The 24,911-nt window shown below is 52.6% G+C and overlaps 1 protein-coding gene across 1 annotated transcript; it reads right to left on the bottom strand.

The window, feature by feature from the left end:
• Positions 1 to 314: 314 nt before the first annotated feature.
• Positions 315 to 8,934, bottom strand: UPK3A (uroplakin 3A). Its single transcript, XM_086403243.1, has 6 exons — positions 8,803 to 8,934; positions 7,707 to 7,862; positions 6,638 to 6,917; positions 5,046 to 5,128; positions 2,596 to 2,728; positions 315 to 657 (listed from the first exon to the last, which is right to left on the bottom strand). The coding sequence occupies exons 1-6, from the start codon at positions 8,852 to 8,854 to the stop codon at positions 498 to 500; spliced, it is 864 nt and encodes a 287-aa protein (XP_086259369.1). The 5' UTR covers positions 8,855 to 8,934; the 3' UTR covers positions 315 to 497.
• Positions 8,935 to 24,911: the final 15,977 nt, after the last annotated feature.

The raw sequence follows: 24,911 nt of genomic DNA, 5'->3' as shown, positions 1-24,911 counted from the left end.
CCACCCGGGGCCCACCACTTACGCCGGTCGGTGCGGATGGGGTCTGACCACAGGGTCTTGTCCTGCACCAAGCCCGAGGGCATACTGACCAGCAGGTACTTGAACCTGTCACAGGCCGGCCCCTAAAGCTCCCGTGAGCCCACCCATGGGGGCGCTGATTTCCCGTCTTCCAGAGGAGGTGTGCCACCAGCCCTGATCTCCTTACCCTCTGCACCCTCGCCTTGACTGAAAGCCCTGCCCCCACCCCCTGGGGAAACGATGTGCAACTGCCCAAAATGACAGTGACTCATTCATTCATTCAGCATCTCACTCAGTCATTCTGTACATCTTTATTGAACTCAAAATCTCGGGAAGGTTTTATTAAGCGCTTTCCTATAGTTGGATCCACAGGCCTGTGTTTGTCGCCTTGGGTGGGGTCCGGATGTAAACACTGTTCTCTGCAGACCCCCGGGCAAGGCCCTTGGAGGGACTGTGGCTGCCCAGAAGAGGCTCCCGGCTCAGTCCTGGAGCTTGCTGGCGTACACCTCGGCCCTGTCCAGGGACGGCCCCCGGTTCACAGACGTGTGTGAGGGCTCCGAGGTCCCCAGGGACTTGGGGACAGCCTCCTGCGTGATCTGGGAGTCGTGGCTTGTTGCCCCGTCAGCATCGCCCCTGTCCCTGACAGAGGAGATGAACAGAGCTGGGGTTAGGGGCGCAGAGCTCACCGCTCCCCTCAACTGGGCAGGGACCTTTCTACTCAGACATGGCTTTCACAGAGGTCACCTTAGGCCTTCATTCAAAAGACCAGTCTTTCTGGACTGTTTCCTATGTGCCAGGCCCTGCATTAAGGAAAGTGTAACTCTTTTGGAACTGGGTGGACAATTTACAAGTCTTACTGGGCTGGACAAATGTCCCCAGAGAGCTAAGATTCTATGGGAGACAGACCACAGCACATAATGACTGGACGAGTCCAGGGAGGGAAGCCATGGAGGGCTTCCTGGAGGAGGGGGCAGTTAGTCTGGCCTTGAAGAGAGTGGAGGCACAGAAAGGCATTGCAGGCCTTTGACAGAAGGACTGGGGTGCGTCTGGGGCAAGAGTGGGGACCTGTGGGCAGCTGGAACTGGGATGCGGGGAGTAGGAGAGAGCAGTGGAAGGCCCAGACAGAAGTCAGATAGGAGGACCATGGCTGGGGCGCTACCCAAAGGGGCGGGGCTGTGGCCGCATTCCGCCCGCTCCCAGATCTGGCCAGACAGACCAATCCCTTGGTGGCTGATCTCATCTACTGTTCGTTTTTATTAACCTAAATGTCAGACAGCAATCTGATTTCCAAGGTCACTGCCGTCTCCCTACTCCGTCCTTCACCCACCCCACGTGTCTTTAAATCTGCCTGGCTAATTTCTACTTTTCCACTTAATTTCACCCACTCCAAGAAGCTTTTCCATCCACCCTCTCCACTCACACTGGGACAAGCATCCCCTCTCTCCTTCTTTAAAGCTGCCTGGGTCTCCTACCTCTCTTGCTGAGATGCGCACCACACATGAATTTTCAATTCATCCCAGTCCTGATAAGAATTTGTTCCTGCTGTCCCTTCCTCCAGGAAGCCCACCCTGATACTCCAGGGAGGATCTGCGCTGCTCTCCTCTGGATTCCCACAGCACCTGTACCCGTGGCTGCCTTGACCCACTCCCTGCTCCATCCTGTGACTGCATGCCTGTCTTCCCATCAGGCAGCTCTGTTAGCTGCTCCAGACACCCTAGAGGACCCCTCCAGCCCTAATCTAAATAGACGCACATCAGAGTTGTCAGAGGACTCAGGTGACTGGGGAGCTCGGGGCCACCTCCGTTTTAATGGGTTCTGTGACCTTGGGCCTCTTTTCCCACCACAGACCTCAGTGTCCCCATCAAGACCTGTTTCGTACCTGGATTCCACCCTGACACTGGGAAAGACCCTGATGCTGGGAAAGATTGAGGGCAGGAGGAGAAGGGGGCCACAGGGGATGAGATGGTTGGATGGCATCATCATCTCAATGGACATGAATTTGAGCAAACTCCGGGAGACGGTGAAGGACAGGGAAGCCTGGCATGCTGCAGTCCATGGGGTCGCAAAGAGTCGGACACAACTGAGCGACTGAACGACAACCGCCTGAGTGCTCAACAGGCCGTATAGTAGAGGGACTATTTCTCTTATCCCTCGCAACTCCACAGGGCAGACAATATGGATCAGGATCTCCCTTTTCCAGAAGAGGACACTGAGGCATAGAAGGATAAGATATCGGGTTGGCCAAAAAGTTTGTTTGGGTTTTTCCATAAGATGATACGAAAAGCCCGAACGAACTTTTCGGCCAGCCCGATCCTCACCCAAGAAGCACTGCTGTGTCGGAGCTGGGGTCTACCCACAGGGCCTTGGTGCTGAGCCTCTCTTACCCAGCTGAAAACTTGACCTGGGCCTCTCCGGGACCCTGCTCCTGTTTCACTGGACCCCCCACACACACACACACACACACCACCCAGGGCAGAAGGCAGCTTTACTCCCAGGCTCTCCCCAGCTAGGAAGAGCCTCCCGTGGGGTGTGTCCCCAAGCGCCGCACTCCCCACCCCCCAGCTGGCAGATACTCACACGAGGCTGAGGACGATGGTGCCAGCAAAGCCGATGAGCAGGAAGAAGGGCAGGGAGCCCAGGATGGACGTGATGACGATCATACCCCCGCTCCGCCGGCCGGGCCACGTGTCTATCGCCGAGTACAGGGTGACTGTGGGAGGCAGGCGGTCACTCCCTGGACACTGCCTCACCCAGCCTCCTCCCAGGGATAAGGGGGTGCCTGCCTTGGCAGCCAAAAATCTCAGGGATGAAGCGAGGCCAGGCCAGTGCCTCCCCCTGGGTCTGAGGCGGAATTACATTTGCCTCCATATTCCACTCCCCAGCTTTGTCTTGCATGTGTCTACTCTTGCCCTCTTATCACTGTCTTTTTGTATGATTTTAAATGACAAATGGCCTCAAGTCTTCCAGTGAAGATGGGATACAGATTATGAACAAAATACAGGAGGAGCAAAGAAAGCTGATCGCTGAAGAATTGATTTTTTTGAACTGTGGTGTTGGAGAAGACTCTTGAGAGTCCCTTGGACTGCAAGGAGATCCAACCAGTCCATCCTAAAGGAGATCAGCCCTGAATATTCATTGGAAGGACTGATGCCAAAGCTGAAGCTCCAGTACTTTGGCCACCTGATGCAAAGAACTGACTCATTGGAAAAGACCCTGATGCTGGGAAAGATTCAGGGCAGGAGGAGAAGGGGACAACAGAGGATGAGATGGTTGGATGGTATCACCAACTCAATGGACATGAGTTTGAGTAAACTCTAGGAGATAGTGAGGGACAGGGAAGCCTAGTGTGCTGTAGTCCATGGGGTCACAAAGAGTCGGACACGACTGAGCGACTGAACTGAACTGAACTGAGAGGTCCCTAATCTAATGAAGCCAGGGGACTGTGGCCTCCCTCTGCTCTGATCAGTGTCACCCATTGGAACTAGGTGGACAAATCATTATAGGTCCTCCCGTGAGCTGGCCACTTCCCGTTCAGCGTCCTAGGTAGATCCCATGCGACCCTGTTTTGCAGATCACTCACTGCAGCTTAGGGAGATTGTGTGCCTGTTCAAGGGGACTTGGACTCTAGCCTCAAGCCGAAGGTCCGTCAGGTCCCCAAGGGCACGGTCTCCACACGGACTGATCTCCAGGCCCTGCCCTTAGAGAGCAGGGTCTGGGGCTTTCATCTGGACTGCCCAAAGGAGCCCTGCTGGGGAAGCGGGGCAAGGATAGTCCTTCCCATTTCTCAGATGGGAAAACTGAGGTCCTGAAGGGCTCACACAGCAGTGAGGCTCAGCGGCTGGGATTGAATCTGGGACTCTTGGTTCCAGGGCAGTGTTGATCCAGTGGGACCACAGAGTGTGGCCGTGCCACTAGAGGATGGGAAGGAACCACCCAGTTGCACCCAGGCCTGCCTGTCTGCACCCTCACTGGCCCTGTGACCTTAGGCGACCTTGCCGAGCCCTAATTGACCCACAAGATCACTGTGAGTGGCAAGGGGGTTCTTTGGTTTTTTTGGTTGTGCCACGCAGCCTGTGGGATCTTAGTTCCCCAAAAAGGGATTGATTCTGGGCTCCCAGCAGTGAAAGCGTGGAGTCCTAACCACTGGACCGCCAGGGAAGTCCTGGGGAGGTCTAAAATTAGGGTCACGGGTCGTCAAAATTACACTGGGAAATCGCTTCTGTTGCCCCTAAGCTTCAACAGATAAGATTCTGAATTTATAAACCTCAGATCTGTGTTGAGAACACAGCTGGAGGCTTGAGGACAGACGGGCAGGACCATGGGCAGATGCTTGGGCCTGCAAGACGCCCACTTTAGAAAAACCACAGGGCTCTCCAGGAGAATGGCACCCTGCTGCCTCTAGGGTTCCTGCCCCTGTGGCTGAGATGCCTCTGGAACCATCTTACGTGATAATGATGTTGTCGTTGGCAGGGTTCAACAAGGGGGCAGGTTAGGGTCTACATGCACGATAAAACTCCCTGCCCTTTGGAGGCAAATGCATCATCAGGGCTGAAGATGCCGGCTGATTCTGTCTCCAGTGAGGCCTGTCCAGCTGGCCAGTGCGTGCTTACTCGCTCAGTCCTATCTGACTCTTTGAGACCCCTTGGACTGTAGCCCACCAGGCTTCTCTGTCCATGGAACTCTCCAGGCAAGATACTGGAGTGGGTTGCCATTTCCTCCTCCAGGGGATCTTCCTGACCCAGGGATAGAACCCATGTCTCCTGCATTGGCAGGCAGATTCTTTACCCCTGAGCCACCAGGGAAGCCCGTAGCACCTGTGCCAGCTGGCCAAACACCCGCGAGTCCTCCACCTTCCCGTGTCACATGACCTGGCCCTCGAGGGAGGGAGGGAGCGGGCGAGGATGGGGAAAATTATTAATCCAGTGACCTGCCTGTGTCTGGGGAGAATTTTCCGAGTGACAGCTTGAGTCTGCTTGCCCAGGTTCCCTTGAGGACCACCCCCAGACCACCCAGGGCCCACCACTTACGCCGGTCGGTGCGGATGGGGTCCGACCACAGGGTCTGGTCCTGCACCAAGCCCGAGGACATATTGACCAGGACGTACTTGAACCTGGAAAGAAGTGGAGCGGGGATGACTTCTATCCATCCTGTGAGCCTTGGCCATGGGGAGGGGGCGGGGTTGGGGGGTTGGGGGCAGAACCGGGAGTTGTGGGAGATGAAAATCTAGGTGGCTACAATGGGTGGGGTGGCGGGGGTGTTCTGGCAGCAGGCTGCTGCTGGACTTTGCATCGGCATCACCTTCCCCCGGGCTGCTTCCCCAGCTCAGGCCCCTCCTCCACGCAGCCCTCAGAGCCTGCGCGCCCTCTGGGAGCCTCTCTGTTTCTTTGTCGCGTGTATCACACTCATAGCTGATGTGCCAGTATTGACCCGTGTGTCCTCCTTGCATTTCTGCCTTCCTCTCTTCCTAGCCTGATCCTTGGTCTCACAAAAGTGACTTAAAAAACAACAAAAAAACAAGGGAATAATATCTGTTTGCAACCCCGCTGCCCTCTGATAAGGGCTAACTTTATAGGCAGAAAATCCCACTCAAGTGTTGCAAATCATAAAGGAAGGTCAGGTGACCAGTACGGGACACCCACAGCCTTAGGCCTTCTTCACCTTCAGTTAAAAAGGATGAATGTTCTGAGATCAAAGAAATCAACAGCCTCTAGTTTGACACTAAAAAAAAAAAAAAGAAGACCCTTAAAATCTTCATACCATCCAGGATTTTGCTTAATTCCCCTGCTTCGACAGGTTTGAAGATGGGAATTCCAGAGGCTGGGATGAGTCCCCTAGGTAGGGTGGGCTTCTCCCATGAAGAATAAGGTCAGAGGTAAGAGTGGAGGGCGGGGGCGAGGACATCCAGGACTCAAGTCCTGCCTGCTGGCCCAGGCGAGGGGAGGAGAGGGCTGTGTGAGAGGATGGAGGTGAGTGATGGCCTGGGTCCAGATGTGGCCCAGAGGGTACAGAGACCCCCTGTCCAGGTGTCTCCATGGGAACTGGAGTGGGTGTAGTCAAGGCTTTGCACTGGGTAAGCCCCCCGGGCCTAGGTCACGGCTGAGCCCCCAACTTGGCCCCGAGAAGATGCTCAGGATATAGGTGTGAAAATGAATCGGGAACCCTCGGTTCTGGGGTGGGCCACGATAGGGTACATTGCGGGGAGCAGGGAGAAGCCTCCACACTGAGCCCCAGCTTTTCTTAAAGTGACCCCCTTCGGCTTCTGGACCAGTTCCTTCTGTCAATCAAACTGCTACACGGTGATGGGCCAGGATCAGGTGTGTACTTTGTGGGACCCGGTGCAAAAGGGAAAATGTGGCCCCTTGTTTAAACATTAAGGATTTCAAGATGGTGATGGCAGTGTCAAGCCAAGAGGGAGTCTCTCTGAACACAGGGCCCTGTGCACAGTCGCCCGCCCAGGAAGCCAGGAGTCCTTCGTGGTACCCAGGACAGTCCTGGCATGTGGTAGGTTCTGAAAGAATGTGGCCTCTGACACTTCACCCAGCTCTAGGCGGCCCTCTTCCCCCACACCAAGTCAGGGCTGGGGCTCACCTGCCGTCTTCCAGCAGCTGTTCACACTCACCTGTATTCCGTGGCTGCGGACAGGGGTGGGTTGCAGAGGCCCTGGAAGTTGGGGTCCAACAGGCAGGTCCCATTGGTGCCCACCCTGATCAGGTAGGCGTTCAGGATCTCCGAGGCCCGGGACACATCCCGGACAGCATCCAAGCTGGGCGAGTCGCTGCACGGGGTCAGGTCAAAGGCCGTGGCCTTGTAGGGCCCTGTCCTCCCCCCCTGGGTCTGTTGGAACGTCGAGCTGAGAGGGGTCTTGCTGCTGTCCTGCACAGAGGCGTTCCTGAAGCTGGCTGTGGAGGCAGTGCCGGGCTGAGTCACTCACTCAGTCATTCAACAAATGTCCCTAAGCATCCTTTCTGCACCAATGCCGAGCCAGGTCTTGGGATCTCTTCCTTACTTGCTGGGTGATCTTGGACCATCACTGTATCTCTCTAGACTCTTTGTGAGATGGGAGGAAAACACCCCACAGTGCCCACAGACTGGGATTGGGCATGGGTAGGCAGTCAATAAAATCAGGGCCCTACATGAACTGCTATAAATGGCTGAAAGCTAAGAGGCAGTCATCGGGTTCCTCTCCTGGACCCCAGGATCGCTGCCAGTGAACAGGCGGGGCTGGCCCAGAGCCAGCACGCCTCGCAAACACCTATCTCGAACCACCTTGAAAAGCCTTGGGAAGGACTTGAGCTTGAGGACCAGAGACTCTGATTTGCTCTCCAGCTCAGGAGCTCTCACGAGTCACTCTGCCCCTCTGGGCCCCGATTATTTGCCCTGTGACGGACATCCTAACAGACACCTTGCAGGCAGGTTGTGATCATCAGCTCTAAGGTCTGGGAAGCCCCAGGCAGGATGTAAGTGCTCCGTGATTGATGCTGTTATCTCCCCCTCTAGACTCGATGTCCCTCCAGGGCAGATGTCTCCAGCCCAGGGCTGGCACAGAGCAGATACCAGAGCGTGTTAGTGAGGTGCCTGGAGTGGTTTGATTGCATGGATGGAGCACCCCTTGCCTTGTCTCCTCCCCTCCTGCCCACAGACAGGTCAAAGCCACCTTCAGAGAAGCCCGAGGGCAGCAGGACCCTTACCCGAGTCGACCAGCACATAGAGGTAGACCTCGTAGGTGCCGTGGAGGGCCGCTGAGCTGTCAAACATGCAGAGGGGCTTTTCCAAGGCCACCGTGGTGAGGGTGGGGTTGTTGGTGGCAAAGGTCACACTAGCCAGTTGGGGCTGGAGGTTCACACCTGGAGGAGGCAGCGAGGATGGGAGCTGACCCCCGGCAGAACTGCCCACACCCACGGGCAACCATCTGCACGCTCACACGCGCATGCCTTCGGCCAGTGAGTGCCCACTGGTGCCAGGCACTGCCTTTCCCTCTCCCCACAGGCCATCTCAGGAGCTTGTCTCAGATGTGGGGAGAGCCCCTGTTCCCCTCCCCACACCCAGCCATCCTGAGCAGAAACTGGGCAATCCGGCTGGACTGCTGCCCTCTCGCTACCCCCAACAGGCCCCTCCCATGCATCTCCCTGGTTTGAGTCCACCCTCTTCACCTGGACCCTGGTAACCAGCCCTCCCCAACCCTCTGCTCTCTGACCTGCAAAGCTGACTGCAACCCCTTACCACTGGGCCCCCTGGGGGCTCCCCACTGCTCTCCAACAGGATCCAGCCTCTCTGGAGGGGCAGTGAGGCCCGGAAGCTCTGGGCTTGCCTCATGGGTCCCCAGACTAACCTGTATGCTCATCCCCTGACCTCATGCTCCAGCCACACTGATGGACAATGGGCAGGAGGTTCCCAGGGTAGACCCTGACGCCCCCCTCCTCCCGTGCTGCTCCTTCACCTAAAAATGTGCCTCCCCTCCCCAAAGCACCACCATGAATCTAGTCCAGACCCTCCCCTGCTCTCCAGCAGCTCCTGTGTCTTCTAACAGCCAGCACAGAGCCCTTGAATTCCCATCAGAGAAAGCTTATTAATCAATGTTAGCTATTAGTAGTCCTATCTGGGTCCCCAGAGCCTGCACAGAGCCTGGCGCAGAGCAGGGCACCCACGCCTATTCTTGGGGTGAATAAGTCAAGTTCCCATCCAGGTGCCTTTCAGGACCCTTCAGGAGAATCGGGGGACGCAGGACACGCCCCGTCCACGGTGGGCACAGACCCGCCCCCCACCCTCTTCTCATTCTCCGCTTACCGGAGCCAAGTCGCAGGCAGCCCAGGGCCAGCACTACCCAGAGCGGAGGCATCGCCTGGGAGAAGCTGCGACAGGACGGGACGGTGGTCCAGGGGGCGAGCTTGGACCGCGCCTGTCCCGCCGCGCGCACCTGTGGGCCCTGAGCCAAGGGCACGCCCCGCCCCCACCCAAGCCAGCCAATCCTCAGCCTCCTCGCAGGATATTTGCATAAACCCGGGCCGGGCTTCCCCTGGACCCGAGGTGCTCAGAGCACAAATCCATCCCCACGGAACCTCCCCCAACCCTGCACCCCCTCCCCGCCCCCTTTGTACTGAGGATGGAGCGGTGTTTTCAGGGCGTTTCTCACCTAATGAGACCTTGAGGGCAAACCAGCCCCTCTCTGAGCCTCAGTTTCCATACTGTAAAGAGGCCCGTAATTCCTCCATAGAATTCTCTTTATGGAAACCCTACTCTGTGCCACTCACTGGGCTCTTGTGAAGGTGAAACAGATTAACGGGTGAAAGTGGTGTCCTGGAAACTTTGAAGTCCTGGGTGCGTGAGCTATCCGGACACCTCTGGTGTGACTCTTTCAGTTCACAGGTGCAGGGCCAAGGTCTGGGGAGGCCAGGGACTTGCCAAGGCTGCCGGTGGGCCAGAGGCTGACGCAGCGCAGGAGTCCTCCTGCCCAGCCCAGGGCTGTTTCAGAAGGGATGGAGCAGAGTTTTAAGGCCTGCTTGGTGGGGGGGCTTTTGACTGTAATGTTGGGGTCATCACCTGGACCATAGGGTTCCCTCCAGAGTCAGGAATCGTGCATGTCTCCCAGTACACCCTAAATGTTAGATTTTACATTTAAGAAAGAAAAGTAAAAGGGTGGAGGAAAAGTAACTTGGAATCCAACAGTAACTAGTGATCTGTGTGTGATATTGATGACATAACCACTTGAAGAAAAGGGCTGTATCTGAGGGACTTGTCTGCCTGCGATCCCTCGGTGGAGAGTCCTCTAAGGACAAAGAGACTCTGGTCCTTGCTTGTGAGGCAGTGGTGGGGTGGGAAGCAGGACATTTGGGGAGCAACTTTGGGGTCCCTTGGGACTGGTGTTGTCAGGACCTGGGTTCTCACCTTAGGATGAGGGAGATTTGGAGCGGGGGAGAAGGAGAAGAACTCTGAGGTGTTCTCAATTAGTAATTTTGTAATGACACAGTAACAAAATGACTCCTGAGCTCTCTCTCTTGAGAGGGCCTAGAAGGAATGGCAGCCAGCTGCAAGGAACTGACCTAGACCCGAAACTCCACTCCCCAGTGAACGGCACCGGGGACCCTGGACTGAGACAGGGAGAGTCCAGAGGAGCCTAGAAAGTAAAGACGTGCTTGAAAAATGATGGGAAAGGACAGAAGGATCTTGAAAGGGCTTCCAGTGGCCAGATTGGGAGAGGGACTTGAGCACAAAATCAGTGATAAAAACAACACATTTAGTTCATTGGATAAAATACAAATCCATGAGTATTGATACTTTCAAAAGTATTTTAAGACTTTTCTTTTGGGTTGGGGGGTGGCGCTGTGCCACATGTAGGATCTTAGTTCCCTGACCAGGGGTCAAACTTGTACCCCCTGCACTGGAAGCATGGAGTCTTAAACACTGGACCATCAGGGAAATCCTAAAAAGTGTTTTAAAGGAGAAGGGAAAATGCTTCTTCAAAGAAGAACACCAGTGAATAAAAGGAGAGGGAATAACAAAACCAAAAATCACTATTTTACAGCCATCCTGGTAATAAGTGATTCAAGAAAGAATCATCTCAAAAGATGTTAGGGAATTTCTTGGTGGTTCAGTGGTTAGAACTTTGAGCTCTCATTGTCGAGGGCCCTGGGTTCAATGTCTGGTTAGGGAACTAAGATCCCACAAGCTACGCAGCATGGCCAAAAAGAAAAAACAGATGTTAAAACCATAAGGTAAAATATTTTTATGGAGGAAGAAATCTAAGGACACCAGCTTAACAAAATAATAAGACCTAATGTCACTAATAAGGCAAACAATCAGACATATTCAAATTGAGGGACTTTCTGCAAACCAACTGGTCTGGATGCTCTGAAAATGTCATAAAAGGCAAAAGCAAAAACTAAACAACAAAGCAGAAGGCTGAGAATTACTGTAGCTTGAAAGAGACACAGCAGCTAAGTGAACTGAGTGATCCTTGATGAATTTCCTGAGTAAAAACGAAGACATTCTGGAACTTCCCTGGCAGTTCAGTGGTTAAGGCACCAAGCTCCCACTGCGAGGGGCACGAGCTTCCTGTTGCGGGGGCGTGGGGGGTGCAGGTGGGTACGAGGAGCCCACATGCTGAGTGAAGGCGGCAAAACGAAAGCACACACACACACACACACACACACAGACACACACACACACACGAAAACCGAGAAACAAAACAAGCTCTAAGGAACACTACGGTAGTTAGCATGACAGAGAAATTCGAGTTACGGAATGTGTATTGGATAATGATATTGATCTGACACTAATTTCCTGGATTGTGGTTCTGTAGAGGGAGACACAGGCTTCCCCAGTAGCTCAGCTGATAAAGAATCTGCCTGCAATGCAGGAGACCCCAGTTTAATTCCTGGGTCAGTAAGATCCTCTGGAGAAGGGATAGGCTACCCACTCCAGTATTCATAGGCTTCCCTGGTAGCTCAGACGGTAAAGAATCTGCCTACAATGCGGGAGACCTGGGTTCGATCCCTGGGTTGGGAAGATCCCCTGGAGGAGGAAATGGCAACCCAGTCCAGTACTCTGGAGTACATGGAGAAGCCCCATGGACAGAGGAGCCTGGCGGGGTACAGTCCATGGACTCGCAAAGAGTCGGACTTGACTGAGCGACTAAGCACCCAGCACACAGGGAGACACATGCTGGATTCTTGTGGGCAAAGTGTCACAGTATCTGAAACACACATATTTAAGGAGAGAAACAGAAAGTAAGAGACAAAGCTAATGTAGTGTAACGTCAGCAACTGGTCAGTACAGATATTCACTGTACTCTTCTTGAAATACTTTTATAGATTTGAAATTTTTCAAAGTGAAAATGTTGGGAGAAAAAGATTCTCTCCTCGTGGCGCAAACGCATCGTCCCTCTCTGGATGTCTGTTTCTTCTCTGTAAAACAGGGCGGGGGTTTGATGGCCTCTCAGCTCTGACCTGCCAAGAATTAGAAGAACAGATCCTTATCTCCAGGGAACAGGAAACGCCCCGAGATAAACAACTGTTGAGCAAAGGGTGGGGTGTTCCTCCAGGAATTTTTATGGACTGACATTTCTTGTCCAGCAAAGGTGTGTGGACCGGAGTTTGTCAGAGGCCAGCAGAGCGGAAGTTGAAGGCTCGGCCCAGAAACCCCCGTGAGAAAGAGAGAAGGCCCAGGAACCCACTGCGTTCTCTGAGACACTGCAGTTTCTTACGAGAAAGACAAACCAAGAGTCCTTGGTCTCTTGCCTTGCCCAAATATGGAAAAAATATTTTGGGGAAAAAGTTAAAATAATAATCTGCTAAGGCCCAAAAATGTTCTGCAAAGAAAAAACGTTTTGGATTTATAAACAAGTTTCCACTTCAAAGATGCTGACTTTTGTCTGGCAGACTCTGAAGAGGGAAAAAGTTCAGGAGATTTGAGTCATGGTGGCAGATTTGCCTGGGAGACACTCGTGCTGATGTCGGTGGAGGGAACCCGGTGACGAAGGGGCCCGGACGCCTGCCCGCATCCTCCTGCTACAGCCCAAGTACCCACGTGGACGTCCCCAGAATTTTTTTTTGGCAAATACCAATTTTTTAAAAATTTCCCCTTTGAAGAGTGAAACATATGGAACCTCTCAGAAAGCAAAAGCACAGTTTGACTGTAAGAGCAATTCAGAGATACTATCCAAACATTTTGTATTAAAAGGGCCTTAGAATTGTTTTACATAATGGAAATCAGTAGTTTTTCAAGAATTTGTCAACATTTTTAAAGTTTTAAACGATCATACCAATTATTTAAAGTATTCTTTATAAAATCTTTCAAGACTAAAAAAAAAAAATCCACTTTTGATCAGGCCACTTCCAGGACTCCAAGCCTTCTGTCTGACAATTTTTTTACTTCAAGTTTTATTGAGATAATTGGCATACTGTGCTTCCCCAGTGGCTTAGCAGTAAAGACTCTGCCTGCCAATGCAGGAGATGTGGGTTTGATCCCTGAGTCAGGAAGATCCCCTGGAGGAGGGCATGGCAACCCACTCCAGTATTCTTGCCTGGAAAATGCAAATGGGCAGAGGTGCCTGGTGGGCTACAGTCTATGGGGTTGCAAAGAGCCAGGCATGACTTAGCGACTAAACATGCTGTAAGTTACAACCCCAGTACTTATGGATCTTATAACTGGAAGTTGGTAGCTTTTGACTGCCTTCATTCATCCAGCTCCCACTTGCCCTATTTCTCACCTCTGGTAACTACAAATTTGATCTCTTTTTCTATGAGTTTTTTGGTTGTTTGTTTATTTTTTATTTTTTTAAGTATCATTGACTACAGCTCTATGTTAGTTCCACCTGTCTTTGAATCTGTCCGTGTATTGCAATCCATCAGACCATCTTTCTGAACCCTGGCCTAGACTACGTGCTTGCTGGGAGGCCGTGGAGCAGGAAGTCGTGTGATGTGAAAGGTTATACAGACCCAGCCCTGCACAGGCCTCCTCTGAATCTCAAACACGGGGAATTTATAAGCTGCAAATTCTTGACCCAGAAATGTTTCTTCAAGGGCCAGAGAGGCCGGAATTGGTTTTCACGACTCTTTCTTTGATGTCAGAGAAGTGGGGGGTCATCCTCACCGCCGCCCCAGCAAGCACTTGGTCTTGGCTGCCTCTGTGGGGTTCTGGAAGACAAGCTTCTCCGTGCACGGAGATTCAGTCACTTTCAAAGCAGTTCACCCATTTGCCGCCAGCTCCGAGTGGCTCTCAGCAGCCCCGTCCCTCTCTCCAACTCCACGCCCCCACCTCCAACCCCACACCCTGCACAGCATCCCCAGGGGGCCCCCGAAGGGCCATGACTCTGGTCCTCAGAGGCAGTGCCTGTTCTATCCAAAGCTTTAGTTCTCTTTTAGTAAACTGGGAGGACTCAAGGTGCCCCCCAGCGTTGCAGAGGCACAAAGTGCCGTCTGGGGCGAACGTGACTGGGGAGCTGGGCGGTGTTGGGGTAGACCCTCCAGCCCTTCGTGCTCAGCCCGGCCTGTCAGGTGAGACCTGCCTCCTCTAGGCCATCGAAGGCCTCCCTTTCGGTCTCACGCGCACAGGATCCAACCTTGTGTGTGTGTGTGTTAGTTGCTTCAGTTCAGCTTAGTGGCTCAGTCGTGTCTGACTCTTTGCGACCCCATGGACTGTAGCCTACCAGGCTCCTCCATCCATGGAATTTTCCAGGCAAGAGTACTGGAGTGGGGTGCCATTGCCTTCTCCAGGATCCAGCCTTACTCTACAGGTATTTACTGAGTGCCTAGTATGTGCTGGCACGCCGTCTCCCCCGTAGCTCAATCCATCTCTCCTTGCTGCTCTTGCTACCCTGCCGGCACACAGCGTTACTTTGCTAAAGTGTTAGTCGCTCAGTTGTGTCTGGCTCTGCGACCCCATGGACTGTAGCATCTGTCCATGGAATTCTCCAGGCAACGGCACTGGAGTGGGTTGCTATTTCCTTCTCCATACTTTGCTAAGGCTGCCATAACAAATATCACAGGCTGCGGCTGGGGTGGGGTGCTGGGACTTCAAGGACAGAAACTCAGTTTTGCACAGTTCGGGAGCCTGGAGTCTGCGACCAGGGGCCAGCAGGACTGGCTGCTTCTGAGTCTCTCCGCTCCGCTCGCAGGAGGCCACCTCCTCCCTGCGTCCTCACGCGGCCCCCCTCTGCACATCCAATCCTAAGCTCCTCTTCTTCTAAGGGTGTCTGTCACGTTGACTTAGGGCCCACCCTAATGACCTCATCTAACCTTAACACCTCTTTAAACGCTCTGCCCAGTTCCAGTCACATTCTGAGATACTGGGGGTTATGTGATATGTGAAAGTTGCTCAGTCATGCCCGACTCTTTGTGACTCCATGGAATATTCAGTCCGTGGAATTCTCCAGGCCAGAATACTGGAGTGGGGAGCCTTTCCCTTCTCCAGGGGCTCTTCCTAACCCAGGAATCAAACCGGGGTCTCCTGCATTGCAGGTGGATTCTTTACCAACTGAGCTATTAGGACTCCAGTGAATAGTGAGTCCTGTGGCACACACTTGGCTCTGTCTACGCCCTCCTGCCTGGGATAGTAATATAATAACAATTGCCCTCACGTATCAGGGACTCTACTGAGCATTCTACGCATATTAACTCACTGATCACATCTAGTCTGGGAAGCAGGTACAAATATTACCCCCTGCCCCCATTTTACAGATGATGAAACTGAGGCTCAAAGAGGTTGACTAACTGCCCACTAGACTGTAAGCTCTTTCACTCCAGCACAGTGCCTAATGCTCCTGTGCGGGAGAGATGGACTTGCCCAGTGGCCGCCAGGTAGAAGTAGGGAGCGAATTTTAAAGCCATGCCATCACAGGGCCCCAGCTTTGATGGCCTAACCACTGCACAGGCCCGCCTCCTCCTTCGTCTCCTCTTACTCGGAAACCAGAGTGACATTTCTAAAGTGCAAATCTGATGTCACTGCCTCGTGTAAAACCCTTCTGCGGTTTTGCCCTTGGCCCTCCTCAGGATAAAGCCCCTGCTTCTTAACCCGGCCTCCAAGGCCCTTACCTGACTAGTGAGCTCCCTCCCACCTCTCGGCCTTCCCTCTCCCCCCGCAGTCCAAGCACCAGCCCCACCGGACCCTGGCAAGTCCCCAAGCTCCCCAAACACTCTCCTGCCCTGTGTGACTCCAAAGATGAGGGCTTTGGCTGTGTTCCCCAACTTTGATATCAACAACTGATGCTTCCTCAAGGCTGATCTTAGCTGCTGCCCTCAGATCGCTGTCCAAAGGCCTTTGCACATGCTGTGCCTGCTGCGTGGTCACTGTGCTGCATGCTTCTCCGTGGAGACCTGGCCTGAATCCCTCCTCCTCCAGGAAGTCTTCCTTCCATGGCACGTAGCTACTAGGATGACATCATGCCGGTGGTGTGTCTTGCTCCCTTGAGCCCCAGACTGAGAGCCCCTCCTGGCCTGTGATAGAATCTTCTTTGTTACTCCCGGACCCTGGATGGGGCACATGCCCATCAGTGTTTGATGACTGAATAAGTGAAGGAATTTTCAAATGCACTTCCCTGTACAGCAGAGACTGGTGCAATACTGTCAATGAATTATTGCTGTTGTTTAGTTGCTAAATCGTGTCTGATTCTTTGTGACTCCATGGACTGTAGCCCACCAGGCTCCTCTGTCCATAGGATTCTCCAGGCAAGAATACTGGAGTGGGTTGCCATTTCCTTCTCCAGGGGATCTTCCTGACCCAGGGATTGAACCCTCGTCTGCTGTATTGGCAGGCAGATTCTTCAGCCCTGAGACACCTGGGAAGCCCTTCAATCAACTATTGTTCCATTTAAAAAGAAAGAAAAAGAATAAAGGCAGCAAGAAGGGTGGGGGAAAACCAGAATTTTAAATTCTTCTTAGAATTTGGCGTAACCTGGTTTTGCTTTTTATTTAATGAAAATCAAATTTTTAAATGAAAAAAAAAATTCTTTAATGAATGTAAGCAGAAGAGCGTGGCTCTCCCGAGGTGCCAAGTTCATCTTGGTTCACACCGGACGCCCTTGGGAAGGAGGGCAACGTGGCAACGTGGGGCAGCTGGGGTCAGCGGAGGCAGCGGGGCACTGATGAAGGCTGAGCCACCAGGATGTTGCCGATGGGCGGGGGGTCAGGTGTGGATGAGAGGGGGAACCAAGGGTGGCCTCAGGTGCTGGCGAGTGGGGGCCACTCTCTGGTTGCGGTGAGTGGGCTTCTCACTGTGGTGGCTTCCTGTGGGCCCCAGTAGCTGTGGCGCACGGGCTTAGTTGTTCTGTGACATGTGGAATCTTAGCTCCCAGACCAGAGAGCAAACCCGTGTCCCCTGTATTGGCAGGTGGGTTTTTCTTTTTTAATTTATTTATTTTAAGTGGAGGCTAATTATTTTGCAATATTGTGGTGGTTTTTGCCATACACTGACATGAATCAGCCTTGGGTGTACCTGTGTTCCCCATCCTGATCCCCCTCCCACATCCTTCCCCACCCCATCCCTCAGGGTTGTCCCAGTGCAGCAGCCCTGAGCACCGTCTCATGCATCAACCCTGGACTGGCGATCTATTTCACATAGGGTAATATACATTTTTCAATGCTATTCTCTCAAATCATCCCACCCTTGCTTTCTCCCACAGAGTCCAAAAGTCTGTTCTTTACATCTGTGTCTCTTTTGCTGTCTCTCATATAGGGTCATCATCGTGACCATCTTTCTAAATCCTATAGATATGCATTAATATACTGCATTGGTGTTTTGCTTTCTGACTTACTTCACTCTGTATAATAGGCTCCAGTTTCATCCAGGCAGGTGAATTCTTAACCCCTGCACCACCAGGGAAGCTCTTCAGTTGAGGCTCTTGAGCACAGAGAGGGAAAGTACCTGGGCCAAGGCACTCAGCCCCACAGACATGGAGACAGACTCCGGTCATCCTCCCACCATGGAAGGTTTCTACTTCAAGATCCATGAGGCCAGTTCCCTGATGAGGGACCCATTCCTGGCCTCCGGGGGGGAGGTTTATAAAGCGAGTGGCCGCTTTTCCCACCCGAGGGTGGCAGGAAGTGGGGGCAGGACTGATTTACACCCTGAGTGTAACCAATGTTGCCCCGCGCTGCCAGCTAGGTACCCAGTCCCCTGCTGGGCACGGGGGTCTGAGGGCAATCAGCCCCATTGGCCCTGAATGAGCTCCCAGAGCCCTGGTGTCACCAGTCAGTCCTGCGAGGCAGAGGAGGGTCAGGGGAGCTCTGGCACGACCCCGGCCTCCCCCACCGCTGGGGAGAGGTGAGGCTTCTCCAGTTGAGAGGTGGCAGACTGGTTTGTCCGTCCCTGGAATGAAGCCCGGCTTAGACATGAATCTCTGCTTATCTGTGTCATCGGGAGGCTGGGAGGCATACGGGTCCTGGCCCGCCCAGCCCTGAAAGGCCCCTGTCAGCTCAAAGGAATTGTTTGCTCTCTGTCACAGGGGCCATGGGTGACCCAGTCACCCCGGACTGGCCCCTCACCCTGGCCAACCCTGTGGATCAGAGCCCAGACGGTGAGCGCAGGAGGTGGGGCGCTGGACAGCTCCCAAGGTCAAGTGTGCCCCCCTCATCACTTTCCTGCAGCCCTGCAGGGGCTTGGGGAGGCGGCTGGCCTCACCCCCACTTTACAGAGGAGGAACCAGGGCATACAGTGCCTTCCCCGTCCCCCGCCTGCACCCCCAGGCTGCTGGCTCTGTGTACACGGTGCCACATGAAGTGTGTGTTTCAGGGGTCCTTGGGGATGGGAGCTATGGATACAGGGGAAGAGGCAGGGCAGCCCCAGGCCCTGCAGAACGTCCGGGCACGGGAGCCTGGACTCCAGGCCTCTGTCTGATTTGACTGCAGCTCACCCACCTCCCCTATCCATCCCAGGACATCCTGGCCAGCTGGGAGGGGCTTGCACATGCATCCAGATCCACCCCCTTGAGGTCTGGTCAGGGGACTACCCAGGTGGTGCCAGTGGTAAAGAACCCGCCTGCCAATGCAAGAGACGTAAGAGATGAGGGTTTGATTCCTGGGTCGGGAAGATCCCCTGGAGGAGGGCGTGGCGGCCCACTCCAGTATTCTTGCCTAGAGAATCCCATGGACAGAGGAGCCTGGCGGTCTATAGTCCATGGGGTCGCAAAGGGTCAGACATGACAGCAAGTAAGTGCGCACGCACACATGGGGACACTGAGGAGCAGCTGGGGACCGCCCAGCCTGGCCCCGCAGGGTCGTCTGAGAAGCCCGTGATCTTGCCCCATTTCCACTCCCATCTCCACCAACATGCACGCACCCAGGCCCCTTCCCTGCGTCTCCCAGAGCAGATGCAAAGCAGCTCTGACTTGACCTTTTCTGATGCTGCCCTTTGGGTACCAGTCCCGGAATCTGAACACCCTGCCAGTAACCTCAGTTCTCAAGTGAGTTCTCTATTTCATGTTCTTCTCCTAACCAACCCTTCAATGGCCACTGCCCTAAACATCTGACAAACTAGGCCACGTGACTCTGTGAATTCCTGGGGGTGGGGGGCTCTTGGACAGTTCCTGCGGACGCTGGGAGGCATTCAGGTTAAACCCCCAGATTTGCTGGGGAAGTTGCAGAGTCAGACACGACTGAGCGGCTAACACTTTCACTGTTTTCCATGGCCTTGGGCATGCTGATTGTAATTTTCACTGTGTCCTATTTGAAAATGATCATAATCTCTTCTTCACGGATCTGCTCTAAGGAATAAATAAGCTAATATATGTAAGAAGGACTCAGGGGTAACGATGAAACGAGACGGTACACATCACGTGCTGTGCTTAGGCGCTCGGTCGTGTCCAACTCTTTGCCACCCCATGGACTGTAGCCCGTCAGGCTCCTCTGTCCATGGGGCTTCTCCCCAGGCAAGAATATTGGAGTGGGATGCCATGCTCTCCTCCAGAGGATCTTCCCAACCCAGGGATTGAACCCAGGTCTACCACACTGCGGGTGGATTCTTTACCATCTGAGCCACGAGGGGAGCCCTACATATCACTAAAGTGAAGTCGCTCAGTCGTGTCCGATTCTTTGCGACCCCGTGGACTGTAGCCTACCAGGATCCCCCGTCCATGGGATTTTCCAGGCAAGAGCACTGGAGTGGGTTTCCATTTCCCTTCCACATATTATGAGTACTTGATAAATAAATCAGTGCGTCCTGGGCATCTCCTGGCTTAGCAGTCTCACTCCAGACAACCCCACTGAGGGGTTTAGAACACCAACAGGAAGGGAGCCCATCAGTGCAGCCCCTGGAGGTCAGCAGGGTGCGGGCAAGATGGAAAGACGGAGAGGGAGTTGGGAGGGACACACGGAGAGAATCTGGTCTATGCCTGGTCCATGCCTGATGGCTGAAGGCACCTTGGAGCACTGATACCCCAAGTGTGTCCTCCCCAGATTTTAAGCTCAGCTTATAAGCCTTGCATTCTAAGGCATGATGCTAACAAATGTGAACACCGAGAAAAGATGGTTTTTTTTTTTTTGCTATGGAAAATTTAAAACAAGCACAGAAGTACAGAAAATAGAATGTACTTATCACTTGGCTTCTACAGTGATTAACATTTTGCCAATTTTGTTTCATCCATCCTCTGACTTACAATAATCTTTTTATCAAGGAAAATTGTAACTATATTACAAAGGCGAACAATGGAACCAGGACTCTCCCACCTTCAACAATTACTCGTTCTTTCATCAGTTACCTGGTCTATACTTGCACCGTGTGCCCCTCCCCTGAAGCGATTATGAAGCAAACCCACATTTATGATTAATGGAAGCTACAAAGTACGGGATTACTCTATCAAGTTCTTGCCGTGAGTTGGAAAATGTCTTCAAACAAACGTATTCCTTATTAATATAATAACTCAATAAATGATAAAAGAACACAGGTCATCTTCCCGGGGATATTTTCTTTCACAGATCTCCATTTCTTTAACGTGATTTTTTAACTTTTTATTTTATATTGGGGTGTAGCCCATTAACAGTGTTGGGATAGTTTCAGGTGGAGAGCAAAGGGACTCAGCTGTACCTGTCCATGTATCCATTCTCCCTGTCCCGGCTGCCACCTAACACTGAGCAGAGTTCCCTGTGCTGTATAACAGGTCCTTGTTGGCTACCCATTTGACTTCTTTATTTAGGTGGGTCAGTTCTTCGTCGCAACGCGGGGTCTCCATCGTTGCCTCGTGCGGGAGCCTTCGCTGTAGCGCGGACTCTCTCTAGCTGTGGTGCTCAGGCTCAGTGGTCCTGGCTCGCAGGCTTAGTTGCTCCGCTGGCATGTGGGACTTGGGTGTTCTCTGACCAGGGATCAAACCCGTGTCCCTTGCATTGCAAGGCAGATTCTTAACCACTGGGCCACCAGGGAAGTCCCTCTCCATTTTAAGGACAGCAGTGCGTTCATATGGATCCCAAACTCCCTACCTATCCATCCTCCCTCTTCCTTGGGGATATTATGGTAACCTTTTATCTTGTGTATCACTATGGAGTCATGGTATTTCATAGATTCAATGTGTTTTAATTAAGTACACTCTATTTACTTCTTTTAGTGCTCAAATTGCCAGACCTTCAGCCAATGGGAGGCCCTTTAAGTAAGTTCTGTGCCCTCTTGAGACAACTCGAGCGATCCTTAAAAGCTTCCTTGCCCCCACGATGAATCACGATGGCCCAGGTTTACCAGATGGCTCCTGGCCCACTCGTGGGGACAAGGAAGATATGCTTATATCATTGTTAATGATTACTAGTGTAGTTATTTCTGACCATGAGTTTGTGTCAATATTTCCAATGCAGTTCTGACATTAGAGCATTCTCACTTACATTATTTGACTCTGTAATTGTTATTTATGTTCTTATCGGAAAATCCCAATTCCTAACACATGAACATATATACTTAGTTGTTTTTGCTTACAATACAATAAAATAAATCCAAAAGAACCCTGCCAGATTCATACTGGGGGGAAAAAAAAGAATACTACAGAATCAAGTCCTGGATTTTATAAGAAGTTCCTTTTTCTGCATCCATTTGTGATGGTTAATTATACGTGTTAACTTGGCTAGACCACAGTGGCCAGATACTTGGTCAAACATTAGATGTTTCTGTGAAAGTGTGTTTTGGATGAGATTAGCATTTAAATTGCATGGACTTTCTTCACTGTCCACCTGAAACTGTCACAACACTGGTAACTGGCTATACCCCAGTACAGACTAGTTAAAAAAACAAATCGAATGGACTTGAGTAAAGCAGATTCCCTTCTCTAAGGTGGGTGGGCCTCATCCAATCCGTCAAAGGCCTGAGCAGAACAAAAGACTGCCCTCCCTCTGCTGAGCAAAGAGGAATTCTGCCTCCAGGTGGCCTCTGGACTTGAACTGCACTGTTCTGTAGTCTCCAGTGTACCAGCTACCCTGGAGATTTTGGACTTGCCAAGCCTCCAGGGTCACATGAGCCAATTTATTAAAACAAATCAACGTCCCAGCCAACTACTAACCAGGTCCAACCCTGTTTAGCTTCTGCAGTAATTAACATGCATTGCAGCTCAGCTATACTTCAATAAATAAACTAAGCTAAATTAAACAATAAAACAAAACAAACTCTCTCTCCATACACACGCACACACACACACACGCACACACACACACACACACACACACACACAGGGCTGGTTCTCTTTCTCTGGAGACCCCCAGTGGAGTCCAGAAATGACAATATACATCCTACACTGCACAGGGCAGCCCCACACAGAAAGAATGACCCAGCCCCAAAGACCACTCTGCAGAGTTGGAGAAACTAAAGCATGGGTGGGGTGGGGGCCCGGACCTCCACCACCAAGCACCCAGGAAAGCTGCGTGGGTCTCTCAGCTCCCGTATTTATCCACCTGAAAACCATTTCTCTAGGTTAGGAGTGGCCCAGGCCCATCCCAGCCTGAAGACTCCCTGTCCACTGTCTTAGGAGAAGGAAACAGCGATAGTGTGGACAGGGCTCCAGGGGCTTTTGGGAGCTCAAGGGAGGCGCCTGGCTCAGAGGACTTCCTGGAGGCGGTGGTAGCTCAACTGGGTCTTGTAGAGGAACGAGGGGCCGTGAAGTGCACAAGAGGGTTTTTGGTGTGGCGGGGACCGTGGGGGATGGAGCGGAATCCGCAGAGAACCGCTAGGCCTGCGGAGCACGGGCCCCCGTCCCCTCCCCGCTTTTCAGCGGGGCTGTGCGCCGGAGTCGGGCGCCCTCTGGCGGCGCCCCGCGAGCGGTTCGGACCGGGGAGGAGCGGCGTGGTGGACGCGCTGGGAACTGCAGGACCGCGCCAGGCCGGCTGAGCCCAGTTCTACTGGAATCAGAAGAAACAGGAAGCTTACAGGAAGAAAATATTTTAGCATATCACTTTGGTATATGTGTCTCTATGCTGCTGCTGCTGCTGCTAAGTCGCTTCAGTCGTGTCCGACTGTATGCGACCCCATAGATGGCAGCCCACCAGGCTCCCCCGGTCTCTGGGATTCTCCAGGCAAGATCACTGGAGTGGGTTGCCATTTCCTTCTCCAATGCATGAAGGTGAAAAGTGAAAGTGAAGTCGCTCAGTCGTGTCCGACTCTTAGCGGCCCCACGGACTGCAGCCCACCAGGCTCCTCCGTCCGTGGGATTTTCCAGGCAAGAGTACCGGAGTGGAGTGCCATTGCCTTCTTCTATTTGTCTCTATACTAACGCTCTAAAAAAAAAAAGCTGAGCGCGGAAGAATTGATGTTTTGAACTGTGGTGTTGGAGAAGACTCCTGAGAGTCCCTTGGACTGCAAGGAGATCCAACCAGTCCATCCTAAAGGAAATCAGTCCTAAATATTCATTGGAAGGACTGATACTAAAGCTGAAACTCCAATACTTTGGCCACTTGATGCGAAGAACTGACTCGGAAAAGACCCTGATGCTGGGAAAGATTGAGGGCAGGAGGAGAAGGGGACAACAGAGGATGAGATGATTGGATGGCATCACTGACTCGATGGACATGAATTTGGATAAACTCTGGGAGTTGGTGATGGACAGGGAGGCCTGGCATGCTGCAGTCCATGGGGTCGCAAAGAGTCAGATGAGGCTGAGCCACTTAACTGAACTGAAGAGATACTAACGCAGTTGTAAAATAATTTAATTTATGATGAAGAAATATTTACATATTGAGGTTTGGGGAAGTCATTCTGGCATATACATGACTTATTAATAACTTGAAATATATGCTGTCTTGGCTCTCTCTCTTGAGCTAACCTGATCAACTCCCCCTTGGGTCCTCCTACTTATGGTACTCCCTCTGTGTGGTAGCAGGAAAGACCCAGTGTGGACATGTGTGTCCAGACATCCGATCTCATTCCTCAGCACTTAAAAGACAGTGAGCTCTGGGACTTTCCTGGAGGTCCAGTGGTTAAGACTTCGCGCTTTCACTGCAGAGGGCACAGGTTTGATCCCTGGTCTGGGAACTAAGATCTCACATGACTGGCTGCCAAAAATTAAACAGTAAAATTTTTTTAAAAAAGAAAAGCCAGTAGATACAAGAGATCCTTCTGTCTTCCTGAAGTCAAGGAGAAGTGCTCTGAGCTTCCCTGAATCCCTTTTCTTAGTGGTTCGGTGCACAGATATAGTAAGGGGTGAAGGTGAGAGATTTCTCCAACTCCCTGAGGCTCCTAGGATCCTACAGTTCCCGCAGAGCGGATTTGGTTGAACCCCAGGAGCACAGAGCTTTGGGAAGATTCTGAGTCCCAGGACACAGCTTTGTGGGGTCATGTTTCTGATCTTGGGAATTAGCAGTTCCAAGGAGGAAGCTGTGGAGAGGAAGAGAACCCTTGAGGAGTACTGGAATATTACCGAAAACACTGAGCCTTCCTTCCCCCTTAGAGATGGGGAGACTGAGGCCGGGGAGAGGGGAAGAGATGTGGCCAAAGCCACGCAGGCCAGTTCTGCAAAAATTTACCCAGAGCTGGACCAGTCGAAGCACAGAGCTGCCTGAGCAAGGCCAGCCTTGGCGTCCCTCAGGAAGAGGGGCGAAGGTGTGCAGGCAGAGCTGGGTTCGCAGCGGCTCCCAGCCGCCTGGCTCGACTTGGTGTTACAGACACAGAAATAAGGACCAAAGGAGTCCCGCACAATCCCCACCAGCCTCCGCCCCTTACCCCACTGGACAGCCCCCACAGGATCGTCTGTAAAACGGGGCGATGATTCAGCCTTTCAGGGTGTGATGTCTGTCCTGAGCTGACCCTGTTCTAGGGTGAAGTCCAAAGTCTGGTATTCGAGGCTCTTCTTAACCCTCCCAGCAAACTCCAGCTGCAGTCAGAATGAGCAGGGCCTCCTGGGGCCACCTGGCAAGGGCCTGGAGGAACAACTCTGTGTCCCCTTGCTCAAAACCCACTCCCAGCTCTCTGGCGATTCTGCTGTCTCCATGGATGCAGGGTGGAGA

The sequence above is a fragment of the Bos grunniens genome, chromosome 5, assembly GCF_055505025.1.
Source record: "Bos grunniens cultivar Pamir isolate PY7600 chromosome 5, Bosgru_T2T1.0, whole genome shotgun sequence".
Lineage (NCBI taxonomy): Eukaryota > Metazoa > Chordata > Mammalia > Artiodactyla > Bovidae > Bos > Bos grunniens.
The sequence above is the reverse complement of the archived record's forward strand: the minus strand, read 5'-3'. Positions and strand labels throughout refer to the sequence as shown.